A 13,785-nucleotide genomic window follows, 5' to 3' on the forward strand; every position below is an offset into this window, starting at 1 on the left:
TTAGTCGATACGAGTTTTTAACTGGACTTACATTCTGTTTGTACGGTCCACGAGTATGGTTCTCACCTAAATGCTCGGCGGGGTTGGTGGACCCGACAGAGTCCATAAACAACTTGGTTTCCTATATCAGACTCACCAAGGATGACCTAGACCATTCATCCGTTGTAGGGACTTGTAGATGAATGGCCAGGATCATCCGTTGGCCATTCCAATGTGAAACAGAAAATAAATAAATAAATAAATCTGGTAAAGTAGTTGATATTCTATTTGGCTTCTTCACAGAAAAATAAATATTCATTTCTTCCGAAAATCAAACAAATGGCAGCTCCACCCAGATAATGGACCATGCTCCCCAATTAATTCCTTCAAAATTATAAAAATTAAGAAAAATAACACCAAAAATAAAAAATAAAAATAAAATTCATCCTTTGCAGAAGAGATGAAAGAAATGCAAACACCCCCCACAGTTGCGTAGCTTAAGCAATGACGCATCCCGGCGCAAGTTAACCATGCGCCCTTCTTCTTTTTTCTTTTTTTTATTTACTTCAAGGCGTGGCAGCAGCGGGAGGAGTACGGGAGCCCGTCGGGGGAGTGTGGCCGCCCGATTTCGAGCGATCGTCAGACGACTGCCTCTGTCCGTCGTCCGTTTCGACGCGGTTCATATCCTCTATCATGCGCACCACCTCCTGGATCGCGGGCCTCTGGTCAGGGACGGTGGACACGCAGGCCATGGCGATCTGCAGCAGCTGCACCATCTCCTCCTCTATGTTCTGGTACCTCATCAGCTCCACATCGAACACCTCAGCCGTCCATTCCTCGCGAACAACCGACTGGACCCACCTCGGGAGATCGATTCCTTCCTCACCCAGGGACGCCTGGTTGGGGGCCTTACCCGTCAGGAGCTCCAGCAGTAGTACGCCGAAGCTGTAGACATCCGAATTGAAGGTGACCTTGCGTGTCTCCACCACCTCCGGCGCACGATAGCCTGCCACGCGGTTGGGGGGAGTGGATGCGCCGAAGAGAGGGTTGAGGCCGAAGTCGGAGACGCACGCGTCGAGGTCCGGGCGGAGAAGGATGTTCGAGGACTTGATGTTGCCGTGCACGATCTTGCCCGCCACGTGGAGGTGGGCCAGCCCTCGCGCTGCTGCGAGGGCTATCTTCATCCGGTTGTCCCAGTCCAGAGGCGTACGGCCCGAGCCCCTACTGCCTGCAACAGGCACCGCCTCATCCGGTTAAAACGATATATTTTGTTTTCTTTTTTACGAAAATGCCACTGAAGTTTGTCGTATTCTTCACGAGAATTAGAAAGCGCGGGAGAACTTCGAAGCGTATTTTGACCGTTCCTGCTTTCTTTTCAATTGCAAGTTTTATACTCCAGCGGAAACCGATGGATGATACGCAGGCCCTTAAAGAGTATCTCGCACTTTATTTTTTAATATAAATGAAACTATCCAAATTACCGGTCCCACTTAAGATGCATCACGAACAAAAATTTTAAACTTATTCGGTTAGCTGGCTATCAGATTGGTGGACATTTATTGGACGGTCGAAAATGAAAAAGTCCTGTCGGTGCATAAAAGCGTACACGAATCAACGGTTTGGATTGTTCAGCCAATTTGAATTTGACTGCAAGTTATACAGTATTATTCAGTATAGTTAGAGTTAATGTATGCCACGTGTAGACTTTCTGAGTGGCTTTGTATGACAGCAAATCAATGACGAAAATGTGCAGTGCATGTTGTCAGATGTGCTGACCTGACATTTATAAATAGGAAGAAAGGGACTTCCAAGCGTCATTAGCAAACTACGGTATGTTGGGCCCACCGCCGGATGATCACAACTGTTCATTGAAGCTGCACGTGTACATCATCCTATTTATAATTGAACTATAGCTTTCTTAGAAATCCATCCGCTGCCGCGCATGAAGTAGCATCAAAACACATAGAGCCATCACGTGTGCGAGATCCAGAGCGTTCATCAGATTTATTCCTGAGTTGGGGCACTTGATCTTTATCTTGGAACGTTAGATTACTCGACTCCTTGGCTTACGGAACGACCACATTGCAAATGTCTGATGGACGGCTCGGAACTCACGCACGTGTTCCAGGCCAGCCACCTATGGTCGGTGAGTGTGTGCAAACAGGGGGAACTCAATCAAAATATCCTGTGTTTATATATCTCCATTTGACTTAATTATCATCATCAGAATGACCAAAGTGCCCTCGTCCGTACAGAAATGTCATTATCAGATCGGTTTCCGTCCATTCAGCGTTGATTTATGATTTTCCTTCTCCAACCAAATAATAAGAGTAATTTTCACAATTTCTCCACAAGAGGATGTGCATGTTACAAGTGGGACCCATTCTGGTTGATCTGATCTACACCAACGTACCCGTCGATCAGATGGGGCCCACCTTGAGTGGGCCATTCCACAAGAAAATCCCATTGCGGATAATCCTAGCCTGTTTTTCAGTTGCAAGTGTGCTTAGGTATTCCCCATCCAAACCATCCATTTTCAGGCCATAGTGAATGTATATCAACGGTCTGGATCACACAGAGATGGTCCACACTTTCCAAGTATGCCTCATGGATTCTTACGCCATGTCCTCTTTCCAAGTATTGTAGGATGGCTCACCGTCCAAAATCCAAATACTTACCCTCGTAGTGGGGTACTTTTGTCTCTATACAGATAAGCTTACGAAAAGGTATCGACTCCTCTGGTGGTTTATCACCATTTTAAAACGGTGGTGACTCTTCTACCGTACATATCACATCATCGTACGGCAATCCAGACCGGCCAAATGGCTGACACAAATGCGGATCGAGCATACGCAAGAAACCACAGTGACCATCTGATTTTGGCATTGGAATTTGGACTTCTCACTATTTTACTTTCAGCCACACATTTTATAGCCATTAAAATTGGATGGTTTGGATCTCTTGATAAGCGTGATTTTATATATATGGTCCATCCGCAACACGTCCCGCAATTTGCTGTATCTGGGCAGCCGTACATGAGTTCTACACGCTAGGTAAATGAGAAACTAGCCCCTAAAAATAAAAATTAAAAAATAAGAAGACCCACATTGCAAACTTTTGAGAAACGAGCTAAATAGTATAAAACGCATACATCAAGAGGATGTCGGTCGCTTATCAATCTGGCTATTGGCTGTATTCGATACACCCGAGCAACGAGACAAACTTCAATGCAATCGCACAACATGGGTGCGTAATTACACCCCTGGGCATGTTAGATTACTATATAACTCATGCAAAGCAGAAATACGCTTCTTCTTTCTTTTTTTTTTGGCAAACATGAAATTGGAGATGCCAAGTAGCCTTTATGTTTTGGGGAAGTTATTTGATACTCCATCTGTGAATGATACTTGATACGCAAGCACTTAGAAAAGATAGACGTGGCATATTCTAACAGAAATCTACTGTAACTAAGCTAGAATCCACAGATTAGATGGGTTGAACAATCATGACATCTGACTAGTGGACACTTCTGTGTTGAAAATAGGACCATTGTATAGTTTTCATTTCTAATCATCCGTGAAAAGTAGTTCTTGGGTTAGGATGCATCTAAAACTGGAGCTATGACTTGGACAGCTACCTATAATTTCTTAGTGCCTGCGTATGACAGTTGGACTCCGTCAGAGTATCAATTATTTTTTTTAAATTTTTTTATTTTATAGCTGAAGCAGTTGAACATCTGAGGAAAACATGGGGTGCGCCAAATGCGGACCGGAATCGTTTACAACACCGAAGCTCTGTGGGGCCCATTATGTTTTATAAGTAAATCCACTCCGTCCATCTGGTGAGAACCATTGTTTAAACCGCAGATAGAAGAGATAGGCCCAATAAAAAACTTTGATGGGCCACACCAATGGAGAACAATGTAATTCTGCTCGTAAAATTTTCATTTGGATCAGGTTGATGTTCGTGCTTTCAATTCATCCTCATGAGTTAAAACCTGATTAACGGGCTTGATGAAAGATACACAGCATGGTGGGCCCACGCCATCCAATCCCCATTGTTCCCTGTGATGTGGCCCACATGCGTTATGAATCAAGGACAAAACATGATGGACGTAGTGATTTTACATACACAACATGGTGGGCCCCACGATGTGCTGTTGGGGAGTCCGGTCCACCAAATGCATTGCATTTTTTTTGTTTTCGAAAAATACTCAATTATTTAGAAACATGATAAAACCCGCAAAAGTCTTCATATTTCCTACCTACCGAACCCTTCGCCTTTCGGCATTCATAATCGAAAAATGCGGGCTACGCACCATGGCGCAGTTTAGCAAACCACTCGCCCCTACTACCAGAAACGTAGAGGGTACTACTTCCCAAAAAAGACCAAAATACCCTCAATTATACACCAGCGCGAAAAGGACGGATTCTAACCCTACCCAAACACACGACTCTTTTCTTCTTTTCTTTTCTAAAGAAGAAAAAAGACAGAATTTCCATGACTGCAACATCCCAAGCTTCCATCTTAAATCCAAGAAAGACAAAACAATAAAAACCCAAAAATAAAAAAATAAAAAATAAATAAAAATAAAATTTTCCATGACTGCGAAAACCCCAAGCGTCAATCTCTAACCATAGAAGAAAATGAGGGAAAAAACACAGAAGGAAAAGATCAAAGGGGAGATAGAAAACCATACCATGTAAAAGAGCAGACAAGCTCCCAGCAGGCATGAAATCAGATACGAGCAGCTTCTCGTCCTTGGAGTAGTAATACGCCCTCAAAGGAACTACATTGTCGTGCTTTATCTTCCCCAACATCTCCATCTGCATCTCGAATTCCTTCTTCGCAACGGCTACATCCTTCAACCTCTTCACCACCACCGTAGTTCCTTCTTCCAAAACCGCCTTATACGAAGTTCCAATGCTTCCTTTCCCCAATACCTCCGCCGAAGCTCTCAAAAGATCCTCCAGATCGAAGCTATAAACCCCACCATCGAAAAACACCAGCTTGTTCCTCTCCCCCTCGCCGGCACCGCTTCCCATATCGTCCTTGGACGACGAAGTCCCTGTCTCTGCTGCTGCAGACGCCCCCATCGATCGAGGGGCCGGCTTTGTAGGCTTCGCGGGCCGCGGATGATCGCGCCGTCGCCTCAAACAGAGCAATAGAATCAGACCCAAAAGAATTAGAAGTAGAATTCCGCCTCCCACGACGGAAATTGTTATAATGGCGGCTTTGGAGAGCTTTTTGGAGCTTTTCCGAGATGGGATTGCGGGGGGAGTTGAAACAGGGGACGGCGACGGCGACGGGAAGAATGGGTTGCAGGGAGTCAGCGGCTGTCCGCAGAGATTGATGTTGCCGGTGAACGCCGATCCGGGAAATCTCTCAAGGGTTGTCGGGATTGAACCGTTGAGATTGTTGTTGGAGACATTGAAATCTGTCAGTGACGGGATATTGATGCTAGGGAGATTGCCGGAAAAGGAGTTGTTGTGTAGGTAGAATCGGGTCAGGTGGGTCAGATTGTTGACGGAGAACGGGATTTTTCCGGTGAAGTTGTTGAAGGAGATGTCCAGACGAGTAAGGCGAGTCAACCCAGAAAAACTCGGCGGGAACTCCCCAGAGAAGAGGTTGTTCTGCAGGTAGATGCTGCGGAGGAGCTTGAGGTCAGAGAAATCCTGCGGGATGTCACCGGAGAGGCGGTTAGACCGGAGACTAAGGACGCGGAGCTGGGTCAGGCGACCGAGAGTGCCGGCCGGGATCTGACCCACAAGCCCAACGCCGGGGAGGCGGAGAGAGTAGACAGCAGAGCGATTGGCATCGCATTCGACGCCGACCCAGTTGCAGGCCGAGTCGGAAGCGTTCCATTGGATTCGGTTCTCATGGGGGGTTTGGGAGAGGAACGATAAGAGAGCTTGCTTGTCCTGAGTCGGCTCTGAGTCGACTCGGTTCTTAAAAGAAAACGATAGCAAAATGAGAAAAAGAAAACGAGAAAACGAAAAATGAAATGCCATTGGAGCTAGGTTTTCGGAAGCGGTTTTTCTTGTCATTTGGAAGGAAAGATGGGTGGTTTATGATAACGCTTTTGGAAGATATGGTAAGCGGTTTTCTGAGGAAGAGCCATGAGAGAGAAGGAGAGAATAAAAAGAAAAGAAAGAAAAGAAAGAAAAGAAAAAGTGGAGAGAGAGGCGAAGAGAGGATTTTTGTATTGGTTTTTTGGAGAGTAGAAGTAGGTACCAGTGTCACGAGGAGAAAAAAAAGGTAAAAGCCCGTTTGGATACCCAAACCCAAAGTAATTAGAATTCGTTCGAGTTTCAGATTCTCTTTGAGGGGGTCACTTTCTTCTTAAAGAGAAATACACAGTATAAGTTACAGTGCTCCTAGTTGTATCTGTTCTCTTGAACAGTCCAATCGATCAATCTGATCTGTCCATTATGTCGGGAACATATGAAATGGGCTAACATGCAAAAATTACACTGGTTGGATGGTCCAGTCTGACATTCATTTAGACTATTTTCTTAAGCCATCCATGGATGGGATGGTTTTTATTACTTAACAAAAGTTATTCTTTAGAATCATAAGTAATCTATAATGGGGCCTAACAAATAGATGGATCAGATTATTGATTGGACTTACTTTTGGGTAAACGATCTTGACTGTCCATTTTAAAAGGTCATTGATCAAATGGTCAGTATTTTCAAGATTAGAGGGATGTTTATATGTTAACCCATTAAAAGTACGCTGGACCTATGAAAGCTATAGATCAATGGATTGGACTGTCCATGTGAACCAGTGCAACTAGGTGCACTGAACTTGTAGTCTCTGTGAGCACTGGAACATGTCTTCTCTAACACAATCCCATTTCTTTCTTTAATAGCTATCCCAAGCACATGGTTGCATATGGATTTCTTTAGCATACACATCTCCATCTGGACTGTCCATTAAAATCTACCCACCCTTTGTAAGTTTCCTTGGAAAATTCATTCTGATTGGATGAACCCAACCATCTCATTAGTGAAATGCATATATAGATCATAGGTCCAATAACGGATGGATAGGATCATTAGATTGATGTGATTTTTTCCTATGAATAGGAGAAAGGTGGAATGGACCTAATGAAGGGTCCGGATAGATTATGTGATGCCAACAAGTCCAAATGCAGCTATGTGCATAGGAAGATGTTTTCCATGCACTTAGTGCACTGGATCTATTTTCTCCGCTTGTTTATTTGCAAATCATGGCAAGCACTCAGGAAACTAGAAATTGTTAACGTTCGCTCAAGTGCACATGGGAGCGTGGAGCCGTACAATCCACGCATGCTAGTATAAGAAGCACTTGCGACTGATGGTCCTATCGGGTGGGCCACATGGTGCCATTGATTATATCAGAAAAGCTAAAAGGTTCATTTGAAATAGACCGCACATTGTGTGGGTCCCACCTTTTAAGCACCGCTCCCTTTAAAATGTTTCGATCAGTGGTCTGGATCATCCACCACATGACGGTACCTTTGATTACCCATCGTGTAAAAATTTGATTTGGTCTAATAATCTTAAACCTCCATTCATTAGACATGGATTGGGATGATCCATATTAATTACATTACCAAAGCGGTCATTAATCTAGATCATCCATCAGATATGCTGATGTTCATCCCTCTTTAAAGAGGAAGCGGATTGATAGCTTACTGTGTAAACTCCAAGGGCCACACCATGGATGTTTGTACCTTATCCATGCCGTTCATGCAAGTTTTTTTTGGAACATGCTCAAAATATAAGAATATGCAAAGCTCAAGTGGACCACACCAAGGAAACGGTGGGGATAATGATATCCACCATTGAAACCTTTCTAGGCCCACGGTGATGTTTATTTATCATCCAGCCTTTTCATAAGGTCATATCTGAATTGAAAACACAAATATCAGCTTGATTCAAAATATTGCGGCCCTAGGAAGTTTTCAACACTAGGTTCTCATTTCACAATGTTTTATGTCGTTTGGTTCACTTGAATTTTGAATATGATTCCATTCCTGAATCTTGCCTTAAAATTAGAGGTGTACATGAGTGGGACCGAGTCGAGTTTGGCATATCTCGACTTGGCTTGGCCACTAGCTAACCCCATCTTGAACTCGGCTCGGCTCGGTCGTCGAGCTTGATTGGCCAGTTCGACTCAGTTCAGTCAATAGATCAGGCCAATTTGGGCTAAGTTTGAGCCAAGTTTGCCTATGCAGTATTTTCACAAACACATGGACTGCACCTTCAAAATCTCATTGTATGTAAAATAGTAGCACTGATTTTACAAGTATTTCATCAAACACCTTGCAAACAACATAAAAATCAAGAAAAAATGGCATATGTTTCATATATATACCTTTCTTGCCCCTAGTCACAATTCGTTGAGTAATTTCATCAAACACTTAATGAGCAAGATCAATATCAAAGTAACTGAGTAAAAGAACTAGTTCAATCCAAGTTCGATTCGAGTTGGGTTCGATCTGAGTTGAGTCGAGTCAAGCTTGGGCAAGCTTGAACTTGGTTTGAAATTTTCTTTGAGCTCAAAAAATCAGCTCTACTCGACTCAAACTCAGTTTCAAATCGAGTTTTTTTTAGTTAAGTCAAGCGAGCTAACAGAGCTAACTCAGTTGTTGACGCAGGGGAGGATGTGAGGTTGAGCACCGTCTTCCTCAAGAGGATAACTATTCCGAATCCACGGAACTTCTCTGGACTCCTCACAGAGACTTCTCGAATCCACGAGGAAAGAAAGCAGAAAATAGAAATAAATTCTAATAAATTTGAAATTGATTAATGAATCCATAAAAATGAGTTCACAACCCTTTAAATAGGGGTACCAAGCAATGGGAAAGAAATCAGAATCAAACTACAACTAAAACTCCTAGAATTCGCGACTTAATATAAATAGTAAACTTACTATTTATAGACGGTCGTGATGTCTAATAGTGCCAAGGTTTTCGACCAAAAATAGTAAGTGTCCAATTTGGCTTCACCAAACCGTTCTCCTAATTATTCTAAGCTCTTTTCACGTTGGGCGCAACTCCTAAAGCCCGACGGATGAAGAGTTATAATCAAACTAAAACTTACTATTTATAGTAAAAACAAAATTAAAACAGGGAAACAACCATCGATCCAGGGGTTTTTCGCAATTTCGGGCTGGGTAACCCGGCATAACAGAGTTGGTTGGCTAAAGTAGCTCGTTTTACCCCAAAATCATATATTTTCCGTTAGATAACTCATTCCGAATTGCGAGATACGCCTGATCTAAGGTCCGACGGTGCGGATCACTTCTGTCGTCGACCGGGCCTTTTCTGATCCATCTTGGCCATGAAACTGTCCGCGACCCGCTCTACATCAATCTCCTCCTCTTCAAAAGAACTCATCCTCAAGTTCTCATCCTGCGCTGGTTTATGATACTCGGTTAGGTCCGTGATGTTGAAAGTCCGTGAGATCACCATGTCATCTGGAAGATCAACAACATAAGCGTTGTCATTGATCTTTCGGATGATTGGTACCGGTCCAATCTTTTTATTCTTTAACTTGTTGTACGTTTCGTTCGGAAATCGTTCTTTACGCAGATGGACCATTACTTGGTCGCCCACCTCGAACACTTTTTGTCGTTGATGCTTGTCCGTTTGCTCCTTGTACTTTTCGTTCGAGGCATGTAGCTTGGTTTGTACCTCCGCATGAATGCCCATGATCTTGTCAGCCATATGTTCTGGTGCAATGCTCATGCGTGGGAGCTTGGGCAGATGGTCCAAGTCTAGTGTGTGGCGAGGTACTCGTCCATAAATAACCTGGAACGGGGATTTCCCTGTCTAGCGGTTCACCCGTTGTTGAATGCAAACTGAAGTCGTGTATCGAATTGAGTCCACAAAGTCTGCCAAAAGTGGCTTATGAACTTCGTGTCACGGTCAGAAGTAATAGTCTTGGGAACCCCGTGTGGCCGTACAATTTCTCTGAAGAATAGATTCGCCACATGTGTTGCATCCAGAGTCTTCTCGCATGGAATAAAGTGTGTCATCTTGGAAAAATGATCTACTACCACGAACACGGAATCCATGCCGCGTTGTGTTCGTGTGAGACCAAGCACGAAGTCCATAGATAAATCCTCCCAAGGGTCGTCAGGCACGAGTAATGGGGTGTAGATGCCCGTACTATGAGATTGCCCCTTGGAGGTCTGACAAATATAACAATGTTGAACTACTTTTCCCACATCACATACCAATTGCGGACAGTAATACCGTTCTTCCACAAAAGTTCACGTCTTATCTCGCCCAAGGTGTCTACTGAGGCCACCTCCATATAGCTCTTAGATTATCTGTTCCCTTAGTGAACTGTTCGGGATGCACAGTCGATTTTCCTTAAAAAGGAACCCATCTTGCATATATAAGTCGCCGGGGTAACCTTCTTCGCATCTAACCCATGCATCCTTGAAGTCATCATCATCGGCATATATGTCTTTGAGGCGCTCGAACCCGACAACCTCATTGCTCATAGTGACTAACAAAGTTGCACGGCAACTCAGTGCATCAACTACTTTGTTCTGTTGCCCTGACTTGTGTTTTAGTTCGAACGTGAATTCCTGTAAAAACGAGATCTATCTAGCACGCACACGGTTAATGTTAGCTTGACTATTAATAAATTTGAGAGCTTGATGGTCCGTGTAAAGTATGAATTCCTTTTGAATCAAATAATGTCGTCAGTGTTGCAGTGTCTGGACCACCGCGTATAACTCGATCTCATATGTAGACCACTTCTTGCGTGCAACACTAAGTTTCTCATTGTAGAAGGTTACCGGCCTACCTTTTTCATACAAAACTCCTCCAATTCTAACATATGAGGCATTACATTTGACTTCAAACAGTTTGTTGAAGTTAGGAAGTACAAGAACCGAGGTCGTGGATAATCTACGCTTGATTTCGACAAAGCTCCTGTCAGCTTCGTCAGTCCACTAAAACTACCATTTCTTCATACAATCTGTGATTTGTGACATAATGGTACTGAAATTTTTCATGAACCGATGATAGAATGTTACCAGTCCATGAAAACTTCGCACTTCGTGAATATTTGTGAGAACCGGTCATTCTCTGATTGCCTTCACATTTTCCTCATCCACCCGAATGCCCGTGGATGTTACGACAAAACCCAAAAACAATAAGCTATTAGTCATGAAGCTGCACTTTTTTAAATTAAGATACGGTTTATTTTTAGTGAGCACTTGAAGGACCTTCTTGAGGTGTTCCATATGGGTGGTTTCGTCTTAACTGTATATCAAAATATCATTAAAATAAACCATAACGAACCGCCCAATTAAAGGTTTCAGAACTTGGTTCATCAATCTCATAAATGTACTAAGCGCATTTAAAAGATCGAAGGGCATGACCATCCATTCGTATAATCCTTCCTTGGTCTTAAAGGTCATTTTTCACTCATCACCCGGCCGTATTCGAATCTGATGGTAGCACCTCCTTAGGTCCAATTTAAAAAATATTTTTGCACCCTCTAGCATGTCCAGCATATCGTCTAACCGTGGTATAGGAAACTTTTATTTTATAGTGATTTTATTGATAGCTCAGCTGTCGACACACATACGCCAACTCCCATCTTTCTTTGGAGTTAATAGAACTGGTATAGTACATGGACTCATGCTTTCTCGAATAAGACCCTTACGGATCAACTCCTCTACTTATCCCTGCAGAATCTCGCATTCATTCGGACTTATTCAATAATGAGGACGATTAAGTAAACTGGACCCAGGGGCAAAGTCGATATTGTGTTGGATACCCCGCATGGGGGGTAACCCATCGGGAAGGTCATCGGGCCAAATTTCTTTGAATTCATATAGCAAGGGTCTTAATCTTTTAGGGATGATGGTAGGCTCGAGTTCTTCCCATTTTGCAATTAATGCATAAGTCTGTCCTGTTTCTTTGGATTCTTCCACGAAGTCTCGTATGGTTAAAAGAAAACGACCCTCCACTTTAGAAGTTTCAGGTAGTCCCTCTGGATCTATAGGAGCCAATATGGTCTTCCGGCCTTCCTTGACGAAAATATATATATTATCTCGCCCTTTATGAGTGGCGTCACGGTCAGATTGTCAAGGCCGACCGAGTAGTATGTGACATGCTTCCATGTCAACCACATCGCATACTACTTCATCCTTATAATGTTTGTCAATTAAAAAGAATATGGTGCACCGTTCAATTACCTTTGTTTCGCTGACCTTCTTAATCCAACCGATTGTATATGGAGAGGGATGACGCTCCATTTTCAATTGTAATTTTTTCACCATGACCTTGGAGACGATGTTCTCGCTGCTCCCGCTGTCAATGATCACGTCACAAACCTTTCGATTCACCGTATACCTAGTGCGGAAGATGTTATGCCGCTATGGATACACTTCTTTTCTTGGCGCATATAATAATCGCCTCACGACGAGCGACTCGCAGTGATCTTGTTGAACCCAACCTGAATCATCTGCCTCGTCCTCGGTGGTATGCTCCTGTTCTTCAATATCTGGATCTTCATAAGCATTATCAACACTACCATCATTGATGGTGAGGTTTGCTACTTTTCGCTAGGGACAAGTATTTGATAGGTGGCCCGATTGGCCACAACGATAGCAGTTGTTGGGCCTTGGCCGAGCATAGGAGTTCGGGATTCTACTTGGACCAGTAGCAGTCGATAGCCCCTTTGGGGTCTAACTTGCCCGCTTCCCTGATCTCGGTTCTCAGACATAAGAGGTTGAGTGCGTGCTCCTACGGGCTCCTTCCCCTTGGGCTATGGAGTTCCCTGGAGTGGACCTACCATAGGGATCCTTATAGTAGGATAGGTCCGTGTGTTAGGACGTTCAAGTTACCCTTCTGCCTAAGTAGCCAACTTGATCGCATCATTCATCATCCAGAGGGACTGCATCTGGACCTGATCCTGGATAGCCATACGCAATCCACCGTTGAATCCGATGACTTGTTGCGATTCAGTCTCGACCAAATCATTACGCGCCGCCAGGCGGTAAAATTCTTCTGCGTATTCTCTCACTGATCGATTACCCTGTCGGCAATTTTGGTATTGTTAGAATAATACCTGATCGTAATCGCTATGGAAGAATCGGACACGTAGTAGCTACTTCATCAGCTGCCAGGTGTGGATTGGTGCTTTCATCTGCCTGGTTCGCGCGAGTTGCAATTATTCCCACCAAGCTGAAGCTCCTCCTTTCAACTTGTAGGCCACAAGCTTGACCTTCTTTGCTTCAGGGATGTCTATATAGTCGAAAAATTGCTCAAGTTCAGAAAGCCAATCGAGGAAATCCTCAATGTGTAGTTGGCCATTAAAGCTAGGAATATCAACTCGCATCTTGAATTCTTGATCCATTCGATCTATTCGATCACCGCCTTGTCTGGGGTGTTGGAAGATTATGTCTTCGATTTCCTCCTCACTAGAGCCCCCTTCCTTAGGAATGACCCTTGGATGCACTGCCGGTACTATCCTGCAATCAGGGCGATTACGAGTTTCAGCAATTAGCGATGGAGGATTACCACCAGGAACACGGAGTTGCCTTAGCTTTTCCACCAAGAGATCCGTTATGCAGTCGATGGAAGCTTGCAGCCCTTGCATGGCTTGCCGATTCTCTCGTTGCGCTACTTCGAAAGTTGCCCCCATTAAAGGTAAATTTCCTAGAGTACCGTCCATGGGATTGTTGCCCGATCCGTCGTTAGAAGCCATCAATCCGAGGAAAAATCTCGCTCTGATACCAAACTGACGCAGGGGAGGATGTAAGGTCGAGCACCATCTTCCTGAAGAG

At 43.9% G+C, this 13,785-nt stretch overlaps 1 protein-coding gene across 1 annotated transcript; it reads right to left on the reverse strand.

The window, feature by feature from the left end:
• Window positions 1-242: 242 nt before the first annotated feature.
• On the reverse strand, window positions 243-6,264 carry LOC131223305 (probable inactive receptor kinase At2g26730). The gene is made up of 2 exons (XM_058218661.1): window positions 4,679-6,264; window positions 243-1,207 (listed from the first exon to the last, which is right to left on the reverse strand). Exons 1-2 carry the CDS (start codon window positions 6,024-6,026, stop codon window positions 546-548), a joined length of 2,010 nt encoding a protein of 669 aa, XP_058074644.1. The 5' UTR covers window positions 6,027-6,264; the 3' UTR covers window positions 243-545.
• Between the last annotated feature and the right edge of the window lie 7,521 nt (window positions 6,265-13,785).

This window comes from Magnolia sinica, chromosome 13, assembly GCF_029962835.1.
Source record: "Magnolia sinica isolate HGM2019 chromosome 13, MsV1, whole genome shotgun sequence".
Lineage (NCBI taxonomy): Eukaryota > Viridiplantae > Streptophyta > Magnoliopsida > Magnoliales > Magnoliaceae > Magnolia > Magnolia sinica.